At 40.4% G+C, this 13,539-nt stretch overlaps 1 protein-coding gene across 1 annotated transcript; it reads right to left on the bottom strand.

The window, feature by feature from the left end:
* Window positions 1-3,990: 3,990 nt before the first annotated feature.
* LOC108415095 (probable N-acetyltransferase CML1) lies at window positions 3,991-12,971 on the bottom strand. The gene is made up of 3 exons (XM_017688063.2): window positions 12,938-12,971; window positions 6,150-6,227; window positions 3,991-4,892 (listed from the first exon to the last, which is right to left on the bottom strand). Exons 2-3 carry the CDS (start codon window positions 6,193-6,195, stop codon window positions 4,204-4,206), a joined length of 735 nt encoding a protein of 244 aa, XP_017543552.1. The 5' UTR covers window positions 6,196-6,227; window positions 12,938-12,971; the 3' UTR covers window positions 3,991-4,203.
* Between the last annotated feature and the right edge of the window lie 568 nt (window positions 12,972-13,539).

Below are 13,539 nucleotides of genomic sequence, written 5' to 3'. Positions count from 1 at the left end.
TGATTTTTTTATTTTTACTTCACCAATTTGTTACGAGATGTTCACATGGCTGTAGGAGTTTCTCCATCCTCAGAACTGAAACACTGATCAGCCAGAGGACCCACCAAGGAGCTTCAGTTTGCTCATGAATTTGCATATGTGTAAAGCCCATCTTATAGTAGAGAGCCACAGTTGAGATATATATATATATATATACATATATACAAACACTCACCGGCCACTTTATTAGGTTGTTTGTTCAGTTGCTTGTTAACAAAAACAGCTAATCAGCCAATCACATGGCCACAACTCACTGCATTTGGGCGTGTAGAGGTGGTCAAGACGACTTGCTGAAGTGCAGACCGAGCATCAGAACGGGGAAGAAAGGGGATTTAAGGGGCATTGAACATGGCCTGGTTGTTGGTGCCAGACGGGCTGGTCTGAGTATTTCAGAAACTGCTGATCTACTGGGATTTTCACGCTCAACCATCTCTAGGGTTTACAGAGAACGGTCCGAAAAAGAGGAAACATCCAGTGAGCGGTCAGTTGTGTGGACGAAAATGCCATGTTGATGTGAGAGGTCAGAGGAGAACGGGCAGACTGGTTCCAGATGATAGAAATGCAACAGTAACTCAAATAACCAACCAAAATCCCTTAGGAATGTTTCCAACATTGATGGTGGACTGATCATCTGAGCTCTAGCAGTACATGATATTAATACCTCTCTGATAGTTCTGGGTGAGGCTCAAACAATTTGTCTAAGACTAGTTTAAAGTTTTCAAATTCTGTCACGCTATCAGTGGACTAATCAGGGATTTCAGGCCTCAGCACAATGTATAGTGGACAATGAGTCATGCCAAACTCTGGTGATGCTATTCACTTAGTAGTTGAAGCATAATTTAGGGGAGCGTGGTTGGGACTAAATGCTGCTACGCCTGGTGGCAGCTGAGAAAGTGCCACTGAAGGATAGGTACTAGGCATAGCAGAGTTATGGTTTATAGCAGCTGGATCCACAAACAGTTGTTGTGCTGCAGTAAGCATTATCAGAGGCTTTGACTTACAGTAGTTTTGCTGGGGGTCTGACCGTGGGGTTACCGTACCGGGTGGGGGGTAAATCTGGAAGTTTCTCAGGAGTGAGCTGGTAGGCACAAACAGATTTAGATTGCTCTGCATCTGTAATGGGAGACTGATCTCTCATGCAGTCATTGGCTAGTTAGGTTGTTTCACTTGTGGAGAGTTTAGAGCAGAGGGGAAACTTGGGAGTGTATTGGGTGGCATTTTAGGTGACATACCCATTAGATGTACTGCTCTTTTCATTTGTAACTGGTTCTCATCTTCCTCTTCTCCCATCAGGAGAGATGAAATATGTTGCCTGATGAGCTGAGCCATTTCAGTAGTATCTGACTCTTAGAGATGGATTCTATCAGTTTTCTTAGGGAATCCATACTCAACCAGTCTGTGGAGTTTGGGCTGTGAGAGGCTAATGGTTCTCCTAGGCAGAGAGTCTTACCTGCTTTATATATATATATATATATATATATATATATATATATATATATATATATATATATATATATATATATATATATATACAGGCCCGTAGCCAGCATTGTGATGGGGGGATCTTTTTCCCCCAAAAGTGGACTTCATTTGGCTCTCTACTCCAATGCCCCCTAAATACACGAGCACACTTCAAACCTTTTACTTTAGACATATTTTATTCATTATTAGTTTGATGTGAGTCTGTTGTTGCTGTCCTTATTTGTTCGTCTGTTGCTCCCCACTGTTAACATAAATCTGATATAAATATAAGTGTTACTCAAACTTCCTACATCTGTGATGTGACTTCATTGTCTGTCTCTGTTGCTCACCTCAGTTGTCTGTTGCTTTGTTCCATTGTCTCTGTTGCTGCCCTCCATTGTCTGTCTCTGATGTTGCTGTCCTTTATTGCCTATCTCTCTACTGTTGACATAAATAGATAAGAATTACTTCATGAGGTACACAATCGGTATGGTCATTAAAACTTAAACGAATTAATAATGATATAAATTGAAGTGTTCCGTCTTATTCAAATCTTCCTACAACTGTGCTGGGACTTCATTGTCTCTCTCTGTTGCTCACCTAGGTCTGTTGTTGCTCTCCCTCCTCTGTATCTCTGTTGCTGTCTGTCTCTGTTGCTTTTCTTTATTGTCTGTCTATTTTTCCTCTCCATCTTTTGTATCTCGCCTTCTTTTTCTTTGTTTTTTAATTGGGTCTTGCCTTCACTGTCTGTCTGTTTTTCCTCTCCTTTAGGGTCATTTTACGGGAAATCGGACACTTTGGAACTCAACCGACACATATTTTCATCAAACTTTGTGTGCCTTTTTAGTGGCAATGTAGAACCCCAGAACTGCATTTGCATGAATCTGCCACTAATATAAAGGGAGAAATGGACTAAGAATGTTTTAAGTAAGAGGGTAGGGCACGACACATTCAACCTTGATTATGTCCATTTAAATTACAAACCGATGGTTTTGATGCTGTTTGAAAGCTCTTTTCTGGCTCTACAGAGTACACAAACAACATTGAACTCAACAGTTGGGCCCTTTTTAGTGGCAAGGTAGAACTCCAAAACTGCATTTGCATGAATCTGGCACTAATATTTCAGAGGTTGTTCATGACATTGCAGGCTATGTGTGGAAAAGATACTGACCATTTTAAAATAGTTTTTTTTTTTATATTCAGATTTTAGTATTTTAATATCTCATAATTTATACTCGGCTAACTGTTGAGTTTCACTGCTACTAGCTGTTGATAGCTCACCCTCCAAATGCTGACCCACTGAATAAATACAGCAAAATAATAAATTTAAAAACATTTCCATATTTAACCCCTTTTTTACACCTCTATACTGTATTTTATTTACTATGGCCTTAGGAGCAACAGGCATGTTGAGAGTAAAATACACCCTAGCTTGATCATCCGCATTGCAAAGTGAGTGACTGAATGTTATTGTCACTTAACCTACATTTCTTAAAAATCAACTAAAATCCAGACTTTGGAGTTATCTGAATAATAACACTAATAATCCGGTGTTACATGTACAATATACTCTTGGGCTAAGCCAAGCCCGGCACTGTTAACGCAGGGGAGTTGTAAAGAAATAGAAGCCCTGCACTCAGCAGCAGCAGCTTACCGGTTTTGGACCTTTTTTTGAACAAGTCACCAATGTTTTGGGACAATGTTGCCGCCGATTTCCTCCTTTTTCGCTCCTTGTCTTCTTTTTTACCCATTTTCTCAAGTAACTTAATCCCCTGATTCTTATTCTTTCCACTAGCTAACAGAAATGGGGGAATTACCGCCACCTACTGGATTGGTGTAAAACAGTCTGAACAAAATGTGTAAAGAGAAACATTAACCGTTTTTCTTACTCCTCACTTCTCTGAGTCTACTTTTTTTTATTAGTCTGGATGTGATATTGTAAATTAAGATTTGATGTATATTCAACGGAGATTAACAATTCATTCAGTGAATAGCCTACCTATCTTGAGGGGCATGTGTGTACGGCGGGAGGGGGCGAGGAGGGGGGGATCGAACGAACCCTTCGACCCCCCCTGGCTACGGGCCTGATATATATATGCGCGTGTATACCCCTACCAAGTTGCAGTAACTAACAAATGTTGATGCTATGCAAAGACTTAATCAGCATACTCAATGATAAACATCTGAACTGTGAAATTCCCAACAAAAATATTTCAATAACATGCAACTGCATTGATTACATCTTTGTGTATACTTACGTATGTAAAGATATGTGGAACTTGAAGGAGAAAGTTTGTTTTCAATGAACTTGAAACATGAAAATGAGTTTATTTACAATAGAACAGTTTTTATTTATAGTATTAAAATTTGCTGATAGTACATCAATATCACTTGAACTCTAGTGAATACATCTGATTAGGCATTCATTAATATGCATTAAACATTACAATAATATCATATGCTACACATACATAATTTGAAAAGACAAAGTATATAGTATTCCCATTTTAATGATTGAAAATTCTTTAAAAGCATTAACATGTTTATGCACATAAGATATTCATCTAATACATGTGTTACTTTGTATGTCAAAACATTTTGCTTCCAGTTTTGATAAACCAGAAAAACCATACTTCAGACCTGATCTATAATTGCTGTCACCACAGTGGGTTAAACATGGTGTTATTAACCTTAAATAGAAGGTCATGGCTGTAGGATTTTCTCCATCCTAAGCATAGCACTTCTGGCCAGCCAGAGGCTCCAACATTGAGCTTCAGCTTTTTCATCAGTCCGCACAAGCGCAAAGCCCATCTTCCTGTAGAAAGCTATAGCTGCGGTCTGTGTAAAAGTAACATGAAGCACAATCTTCGAGAACCTTCGCTCTTTACAGAAGTCTATCACTGTTTCACAAAGTCGAGAGGCGAGGCCAGTACGGCGGGATGTGGACAACACATTCATTCGGAAAAGTTCTCCATACTTTTGCCCGCTGTCTGGAAGTTCTTTGCCCTCCACAGCCACTATACCCATGATCTGAGGTTGGCCGTTGATTTCAGCCTCAGCGACCCAGAAGCAGTTATCTGGACTGCTGAGGTAGAAGCCTGCAATGTCCCGCATGTCTGTGTTCAGCTTTGATCGGACATAACCAGCATAGAACTCATAGCAGCAGTAGTACAGCAGACCTATCCACAAACCTCCAGCCAGCAGGGCCAGGACAACTGATCCTCCACCCAGTATATAGCCCACAGTGAAAAAGCACAGGGTCACAGTGATGTGGAGTGGCTGAGAAATGGCGTATTTGAAGGACGGGATGATGTGCTCTTGGGTTCCATTTTGAAATATAGCCATCACAGCCTCATCGTCTGAGGGCTGGAATTTCCTTATTACTATATTCACTGGAACAGAGGGAGAGGGAGAGAGGGAGATGCATGGCACAAAGTGAAAAAGAAAACAAACATTGTAACTACAATTTCAGATTCCCTGAAGGCAGCCAGGTTATATACTTTTAAAGCCCAAAGTATTTTTTACAGAGTACATGAAAGAAAAAAAAAAACTCAATATCATTTGATATCAAGCCTGACTGGAGTTCAACGTTACACCTGATGTTTACCTGGCCCTCTCTGCTGGGTCAGACTGCAGATTCAAGCAATGTTTATAAGGGCACAAATTTAACAAGACATTGTAATCTTTCTTTTTATAAATATTGCTGAAAGGGTTAACTCTGCTCTAACTCTGCTCTAAGCAGACTTTGCAGCAAGCATAGCTACTGTCCTTGGCAGTTTGCACAAACAACTTGCTCCTCTTATCGGGACAACATTCTGTCCAGAACCATTTGTTCTCTTTCGTAGGTAAGATTATCATACACAGAGCAGAAGCCCCCCTCCTTTGGGCAGTTCCGGTGATCCGTGAGTGTCAGCTTAGCATTTCATGACTGTTAGACAACTTAACTTGTATGCAACAGGGCAGGATGTGTTTGTATAGAAGAAGGAGTGCCCTTCTTTCTTTGTGCAGAAGACTTAAACTCTTTGATTACGAGAGTGGTTCTGTCTTCCTGCACCGAGCGTGTTCGCTGCGACTGAGACTTTCCACAGGACAGGTGATCCACTCTCTGGTTCCTCTTCATAAACGGACCAAAAACGGCCGGTCCTTTCAATTGCTTTTGCTTGATTTTAGAAAAGTAGTTTTAATGAATGACTACTTAGTGTTTTAGAATGTATAAAAACTATTAGAGAGGAGACAGACGAGCTGGTTTATGTGGAAAGAGATAAAATATGCAGGGGACTTGACTGACACTATTCCAGAAACCTTTTTTGATGCAATTTTTCATTTTCACTGTTTTTTATTTTTTTATTTTGTTTATAAGACATGCCATTTAGCACTGCTGAATCAATACATAGATTTTGTTGATGTGTAAATCCTGATTTTTAATTAATCAATAATCCATTAAATTTTAAAAAGTGGCAACTATACATTTTACAGCTTAAATTTAAAAAGGCTTCACCCCTGGATGTATGACATTTGATAGAAATTAATCTGCAGAGCCACATTTAAATTTCTCTCTCCTAACTAAACTTTCATATTAGCATCACTACCTGAATAATAGCAGTTAAAAACACCAAATTAAGTTTTGCTGTATTGAAGATCAAACTTACTTTTATGCTCTTGGTCCTTTTTCTTGTGATCAGTCCTCTTCAGCATCTCTGTTGACAGTCTAACAGGGAAAACATTTACTTAACAAAAAAAAAAAAAAAAAAAAATCAAGAATTGAAAGCTGAATATCCAAGCAAGCAGCCAACTTTACTGTGCTTTTACAGATAGAGCCACAAACCTGCAACAATGTCAGATACAACTCAGCTTCTTCAATACTTAAGTACTTGCTAGATTAAATGTGTTAATTATTTGAATGTCGCTGTGTTTCTGGATAATTCCTGTTTAGTTGTTCTGCTATCTCAGCTGCCAACTGAAATGTTCACTTCATTCTTTTTATCTCTCTTTTTAAGCTGTTGCACTCTGATTTGGAATCTGACCAAACAGTTTGCTGGTAAAAAGTATTTATTTACCCAGCTACCACTATGTTGAGGTGTCTGGCCTCCACATATGCTGTTTTCTTTTTCTGGGGCTACACATATATGGTATGTCACTATGTTATGTTTGAGAAAGGGGCCTATCCTGTCCCGTTTCTCTGAGTTCTAAACAGATAAGATTGTTACATAGTCCAGATGTTCCCTTTTGTGGTAAAAGCAACACATACACATACACACACACACACACACATATATACACATACATACACACATACATACACACATACACACATACATACACACACACATACATACATACACACACACACACACACACAGACACAGTCACACACACACACACACACACACACACACACACATACACAAGAAAGTTAATGATTTGACTCTGTTCTACTTTGTAATAAACCTTTTTATATACAAGTTAGATGGTGTCAGCGGAGACTTCCTTCAACATCACATCGCTATTTAAGAAACAGGAATGTGGCATCAAGAACAGGATGAAGAGTGAGGTGGCAAGAATTTGGCGACATGAACTTCAGACTGTTGTGACTACGGCGTCTGCGCACCTCCACTTGCAGGGAGTTCTCACACAATTGAGCGCTGATTTGTTCCCTGTGGCTGTGTGTTTAAGCTGTGTAGTTGCACCGTAAAGAACTCGTTTATGTCATGCTGTGTTGGTGGGGGAGTGAATCTCCTTTCTAAATTTGGGTTTATTGCAGTGTACACGCTGCAATAGGGGGGAATATAATACAGATGAAAAGGACAGTAGAACTAAGTGTAGAAAAGCCTGATTAGTAATGATAAGGTGTGCTAAATAACACCATGCGAGATTTATGAAAGTTAGGCCCATATCTCCTTAAAATGGTAAGGCATGTATATTAGTCACTGCGTGAAAAGTTGGCTTTGAGGAATAGTCGGATTGGCTTAAAAGGGAAAAAAGTAAAAAAAAGAGTAAAAGAGAAATAGAAATAAAGATGAGAGATTGAGTTAAAGAGAAAGAAGCCACGGATTTGGACAAAAGCACTCTGGGGAGGCAATGTTACACAGGCCTAAAATCCTGAAAAATCACTAGGTGAGTTTCAGGTCGGTTCTTCTAAAAGGCTTGGAAGTGAGAATATTGGAAGAATTAAGCTTCTATCTTCTGACCTGAGGATGGTCAGCTCCCTCTATTGTTTGTCCTTTATTGCATTGTATTGTCCTTTATGTATTGTTTGCGACCATAAGGCCACACAATAACCCTCCAGGGTGGCAACCATCAAGGAGTGTTGACGTTCGCCATCCTTGCAGGGAGATGGCACCTCTGTTCTTTTGATAAGGTAATCATCCCCCTGCTTAACCCCCCTAAAACTCCTCTTCCTCACCTTTATCTTCCTCCCACAATTTCCAGTGTATATAAGGTCCTCCTAAAATATTCCTAATCAGACTGGCTGCGATCGACTAAGCTGTACCCACATTTCCTGTGTGTCAAAATCAAGTCTACGCTGAAGGTCTCCTGACTTCTGAATCCTGAAATCTGAATTTCTAACAGTATGGAAATAGTCACGTGTGAGTTCCCACATACATTGTTGATTAACAAATGTTTCATGCAGCTTACACTGAATAACTTAGACCTCATAAAGGTAGCAGAAATTTAGAGAAAAAAGGAAAAGGGAGCGGCGGAAAAGTATGCTATAGCAACGAATGAATGAGTCGACTGAGAATGAAATGCTTTGTGTTTTGCTTTGAATGTTGTTGAACTTTGTTTTGAGGAACTTTGTAATACTGTAGCCTTTTTAAAGACTGGTCCCCCTCTTTCTCTCTCTCTCTCCCTCTCCGTGTGCGCACGGAGCAGTTCCTTTGTATCTATGTAGCTCTATGTACGTGCACTGGCTGGCTCTGTGTGTGGCAGCCCTTTCTGTGGGTGAGGTGTCCGTTCCCTCCCAGCATGTCAGCTTTTTTTTCCTCTCTTACAGACCTGCCATGTGTACAAAGTGTGGATTTATAATGAAGATAGCTAAATAAAAGTTGTGATTGAAAGAGGAGATTTGGTCATTTATAAGGAAAGATATTTTGTCTTTATCGTTAACACTGAGTGTCCGACGGGGACAGTTTAGGATTTGTTAAAACCATATGAGCCTCAGAACAGAGGACTTTAAATTTGAATAAAACTTGTGCCTTTGAAGGGGACTGACAAACTATGAGCCCCAAAGAGGGACATATGATTTAAAAGTTATGAGCCCCCAAGGAGGACTGAGAAAAGTGGAGAGAGATCAGTGTAGGAGATGTGTGTGTATGCATGGGTAAAGTAAAAATTTATAAGGGAGATATAAAGATAGGAAAAAATTATAATAAAAGAAATTATAATATAGCCTGTGGGCAATGTTATGCTTCTAGCAGGTTTAAGATGTTAATTTTAGTGTATTTTATTCTATCTTGTTGATGTATGGTAGACAAAGATGACCCAAGTGTTGATGTGTGCAAATCATATTGAGCTGTTCAGAGGATCTTGTGGGTTTAAGATATTAAGCCTTTGTTTATGATTTTCTCCCTCATCCACTAAATGTGGATGTGTTCAGTAAAGGAGAAGGAGGGGTGCAGACGAGAAAACAGCTAGCTGCAGATCGAGGCTGCTGACGTCAGTGTGTGCTGCTTCTAGTATTTGTATTGTATTTACTATAGTTGATACACATTTAGTTGGCTTTTACTTATAGGCTATTGGCCATTTGTTTATGTACAAAAGATATTACATGCTGTAGACATTTGAAAGAGAGGCTTGGCAACAGACTGAATTATGGCAAATACACACTGACTATGCCTAGGCTTAGAGACTATAGGCTCTTAGAGCAGGAAGATGTCACCCTAGCGAGGTGTTACAGTGAATCCAGCTGAGAATTTGCCAAATCCATATGATGGCGAACCACATGATTGTGTTCAAGAAGCAGAGAGCTACTCGAGGCTTAGATCAGATTTGCAAGCCGTCCCACTGCTGGGGGCCAACACTGGAATGTTGACCGATTGGTTCTGTTATCGTATGGGAGATAAATTTAGTGCTGGCTATGCAGTAGTAAAAGCCCAAGGAACTGGTTTTGTTGAGAAGGCTAAAGTAGTATCACAGCCTGCATCTGCATAGCTTGCTGAACTTGTGGGACTAAACTGAAGTGTGTTTGTTGGCAGAAGGTAAGCAAGTGAAAATATATTCTGACTCTGCTTATGCAGATAATGTGCATCACTTGTTTGGATTGGTGTGGAAGAACCGAGGGTTTAAGATGTGGTTCTCCAATACAGCATCACACTCAAATAATGAAGCTGTTGCATGCTATGATGAAGCCTAAAGAAATCGTGATGGCTAAATGTGCAGCACATAAAAATGGATGTGTCGAAGGTTACACAAGGGAATAAAGCAGCTGATGCTGCAAAAGCAGTTACAGGAGCAGACAAATTCAGTTCACGTTGCAAGAGGGGAAGTTAGGAGAAAGATTACAAAGGAGTATGGTTTTTGGGCACCATTCTTGTTTGAATAGATTGTTTATGTTACAGGCAGGCGCACTATTTGCCTGAAAAAAAGTGTTCAGAGGGGTGTGATTGTTCCTCCTGGTCACATTCCAACTCCAAGGGGTCCTATGCATGAGTTGGTTGTGGACTTTGTTGACATGATAAAACCAGTTGAAGGTAAAAGATATATGCTAGTTGTGGATAGATTTTCGCAATGGCCTGAGGCTTGTCTAACCAAGCGGAAGGACGTTCAGTCTGTTGCCAGGTTTTTGTACAGAGAGGTCATAAGCAGGTGGAGGCTTCCAGATCAGATATCTTCAGATAATGGGAAAGAGTTTGTGGATGCAAAAACTGGGGATTAAACAGTGTCTTGGTCTAGTCTATCATCCGCAAAGCCAAGGGATTTGTGAAAAAATCTGACAAATAATTGTTAAAATCTGCCAGCCTTTACTGACCGGCAAAGAAAAGGTGGTGCAGGAGAGGCTGGATGGACAAAAGAAGAGTACAGTGCAACCTGGAGACAAGGTGCTTGTGAAGGTGTTAAGAAAGTGGCATAATGAACACCATGAAGGATCATTTGAAGTTGTTCACACTACTGGAACTGTGGTTCAGGTCAAAGGGTCTCCAACGTGGTATCATTTATTGCATTGTGTCAAAGCACCAAGGGTACTTTGACACTCGGCAATTTCCCCCTGGGATCAATAAAGGAATCTGAATCTGAATAAGTGTTACATTCACAGAGCCAAGATTTTGAAGGCTCAAGGGAGCTGGAAGAAAATGCAAGAAGAAGAGATGCATAATGATTTCCAGAGTCAAAAATCCAGGAGATTTAGACAAGGTTGATTATTCTGAGCATACTTCTGATGCCAGAAATGACTCTGTAGTTAATGGACAGGAAAGAAGATTGAGACATTGATTTTCATCATGCTTGACAGCTCTGATGTCAATAACTACAGACTGGTATCACTTCTTTCCTTTCAGAAATTCTTGAACGTGCAGTCTATAATCAACTTTCTCTCTCACACACTGAACAAGCTCCTGGACCCCAACCAGTCTGGCTTCAAACCAGCACACTACAGAAACTGCCCTCATTGCAGTGACCAAAAAGCTCCAATCTTCAAGATCAGCCAAATTGTCATCTGTCCTGATCCTTTCTTGATCTCAGCAGCTTTTGACAGTCAACCATATGATCCTTCTGGAGATCCTCACCAACCTTGGAATCACTGGCTATGCATGGAAGTGGTTCAAGTCCTATCTGGAAGATCGCTCTTCTCTTTTCTCTTTACACCATCTCTCTTGGTGATGTAATATCTTCTCATGGCTTCTATCAATGTTATGCTGATGACACTCAACTAATGAGTTCTTCCTCACCCTCTGACAGGTTTCCAGTCGCATCTCAGCATGTCTGTGACATCTCTTCATGGATGTCAGTTCACCACCTGAAGCTCAGTCCCAGCAAGCCTGAGCTGATATTCATCCCTGCAACTACAGGTCCTCATCATGATCTTGCTATCTCATTCAAGAACTCTGATTGTTCCATCTGTAGAGGCAAGAAGTCTTGGTGTGACTCTGGATGGCCAGTTATCGTTCTCAACTCACATCACAAACCTGACTCATGCAGGATTCTCCTGTACAACAGCCATAGGATCCAACCATTCCTCACAGAGAGGGCATCCAGGTGCTAGTGCAGTCTTGTCATCTCAAGTCTTGACTACTGCAACTTGTTCTTGGCTGGTCTTCCCATGCAGGCCATCAAGCCTCTGCAACTCATCCAGACTCATCTCAGTCTTCAATCTGCCCAAGTTCAGCCACGTCACCCCACTGCTGCGCTCCCTTCACTGGCTTCCTGTAGCTGCACACGTCTGATTTAAAATCCTAATGCTTGCCTACAAAGCCAAAAATGGACCAGCCCCTACTTACTTGATGGCAATGGTGAAATCTCGAACTGTACTACGAGCCCTTCGAGCTTTGAGTACAGCTTGGCTCGACCAGACATCCTTCAAGGCACATGGAAGACAAGTGTTGAAAATGTTCTCTGTACTGGCACCCAGGTGGTGGAATGAACTCCCACTGGTTGTCTGTAAAGCAGAGTCTCTTGCTGTCTTCAAACACAGACTGAAGACATCTCTTCACACAGCACTTCAACACCAGGTACATGGCCTTCAATTTTAGAGACAGTACCAGTACCACTACTTGCTAAATGTCAAATGCACTCTTATGCACCATCGTGGCTGTTATATCAGCAGCAATCAGCAGAAGATAAAAGTGATGGTTCTGTCAGTGCATTTGTTTAAACCTGGAAATAATTGTTCTTGGTTGGGGGAGTTAACATATGTGAATCTACTTGCTAAGCATGAAAATGTGAAAACAGCAATCCCTGATGTGATGGATAAAGATTGTTTTTGTTCAAATGATACACACAATGGGTCTGGGATGTTTATGGGAATATCTAACTGTAGCAACTATGATGAATTTGGGTAAGCATAAATATGAGGCTATGGCTGACATGTATAAAGTGAGTTCCAAACAGGTAAAGTTATCTTACATAGTCCAGATGTTCCCTTTTGTGGCAAGCAACCAACCTATATATAGCAGAGAGTTTTGAGTAAGAACTCAGAGGACAATTGACAAGACCCCTCTCTCAATCAACCCTGAAAGCTTGATCTGACTCTGTTCTACTTTGTAATGAACTTTTTTATATACAAGTAAGATGGTGTCAGCAGAGACTTCCTTCAACATCTTCACATCATTGCTATTTAAGAAACAACTGTCCTGACACATCTTAACACACGAATGAAGAATGTGTAAACAACGCCTCCAAAGACATGCTTATGGAGGTTATTAAGATATCTTAAGGCATGTCTTAAAAATTAAGATGTCTTAATGCATGTCTATAGACATGGCCTGGACCAAAATAATCTCACAAGATGTCTGTCTGCCCTGCGATGGACTGGTGACCTGTCCAGGGTCTATCCTGCCTTCTGCCCGATGACCGCTGGGATAGGCTCCAGCAACCACCCGTGACCCTGACGGAGAATTGGATTAGAAAATGGATGGATGGAAGATGTCTTACAATGTATAATGAATCTTACTCAGTTTCTAATACAGGGTTGATGGAATTTTTTAAAAATACTAACAATACAATACAACACAACATATTAGCAACAATGGGATGTTAGCTACAAACTGGAACTATCTGTAACTGGTGTTCAGCAGAATGATATACTTGTCATAAAAAATGGCTAGAAAGCTTCTCAACTAATCAGATTTTGTCATTGGAACTTACTGCTTGATTAAGGGAAAATACAGAAGCATGTAGCACATTTAAAATATGAAAATTTGCATGTTTTACATACTATTTAATGTAGACATACATTTGTGGAACATGACAAAGTATAAATGTGGTATAATGATGCATGGTACCCCTCAGCACATTACCATTATAAGTGACTGTATACCAGACATCCCAAGTGTCCCAGAAACTCTGGGAGTCTCCCACATATTATATGATCATACATAGCAGCTC

This window comes from Pygocentrus nattereri, chromosome 26 (genome assembly GCF_015220715.1).
Source record: "Pygocentrus nattereri isolate fPygNat1 chromosome 26, fPygNat1.pri, whole genome shotgun sequence".
Lineage (NCBI taxonomy): Eukaryota > Metazoa > Chordata > Actinopteri > Characiformes > Serrasalmidae > Pygocentrus > Pygocentrus nattereri.
The sequence above is the reverse complement of the archived record's forward strand: the minus strand, read 5'-3'. Positions and strand labels throughout refer to the sequence as shown.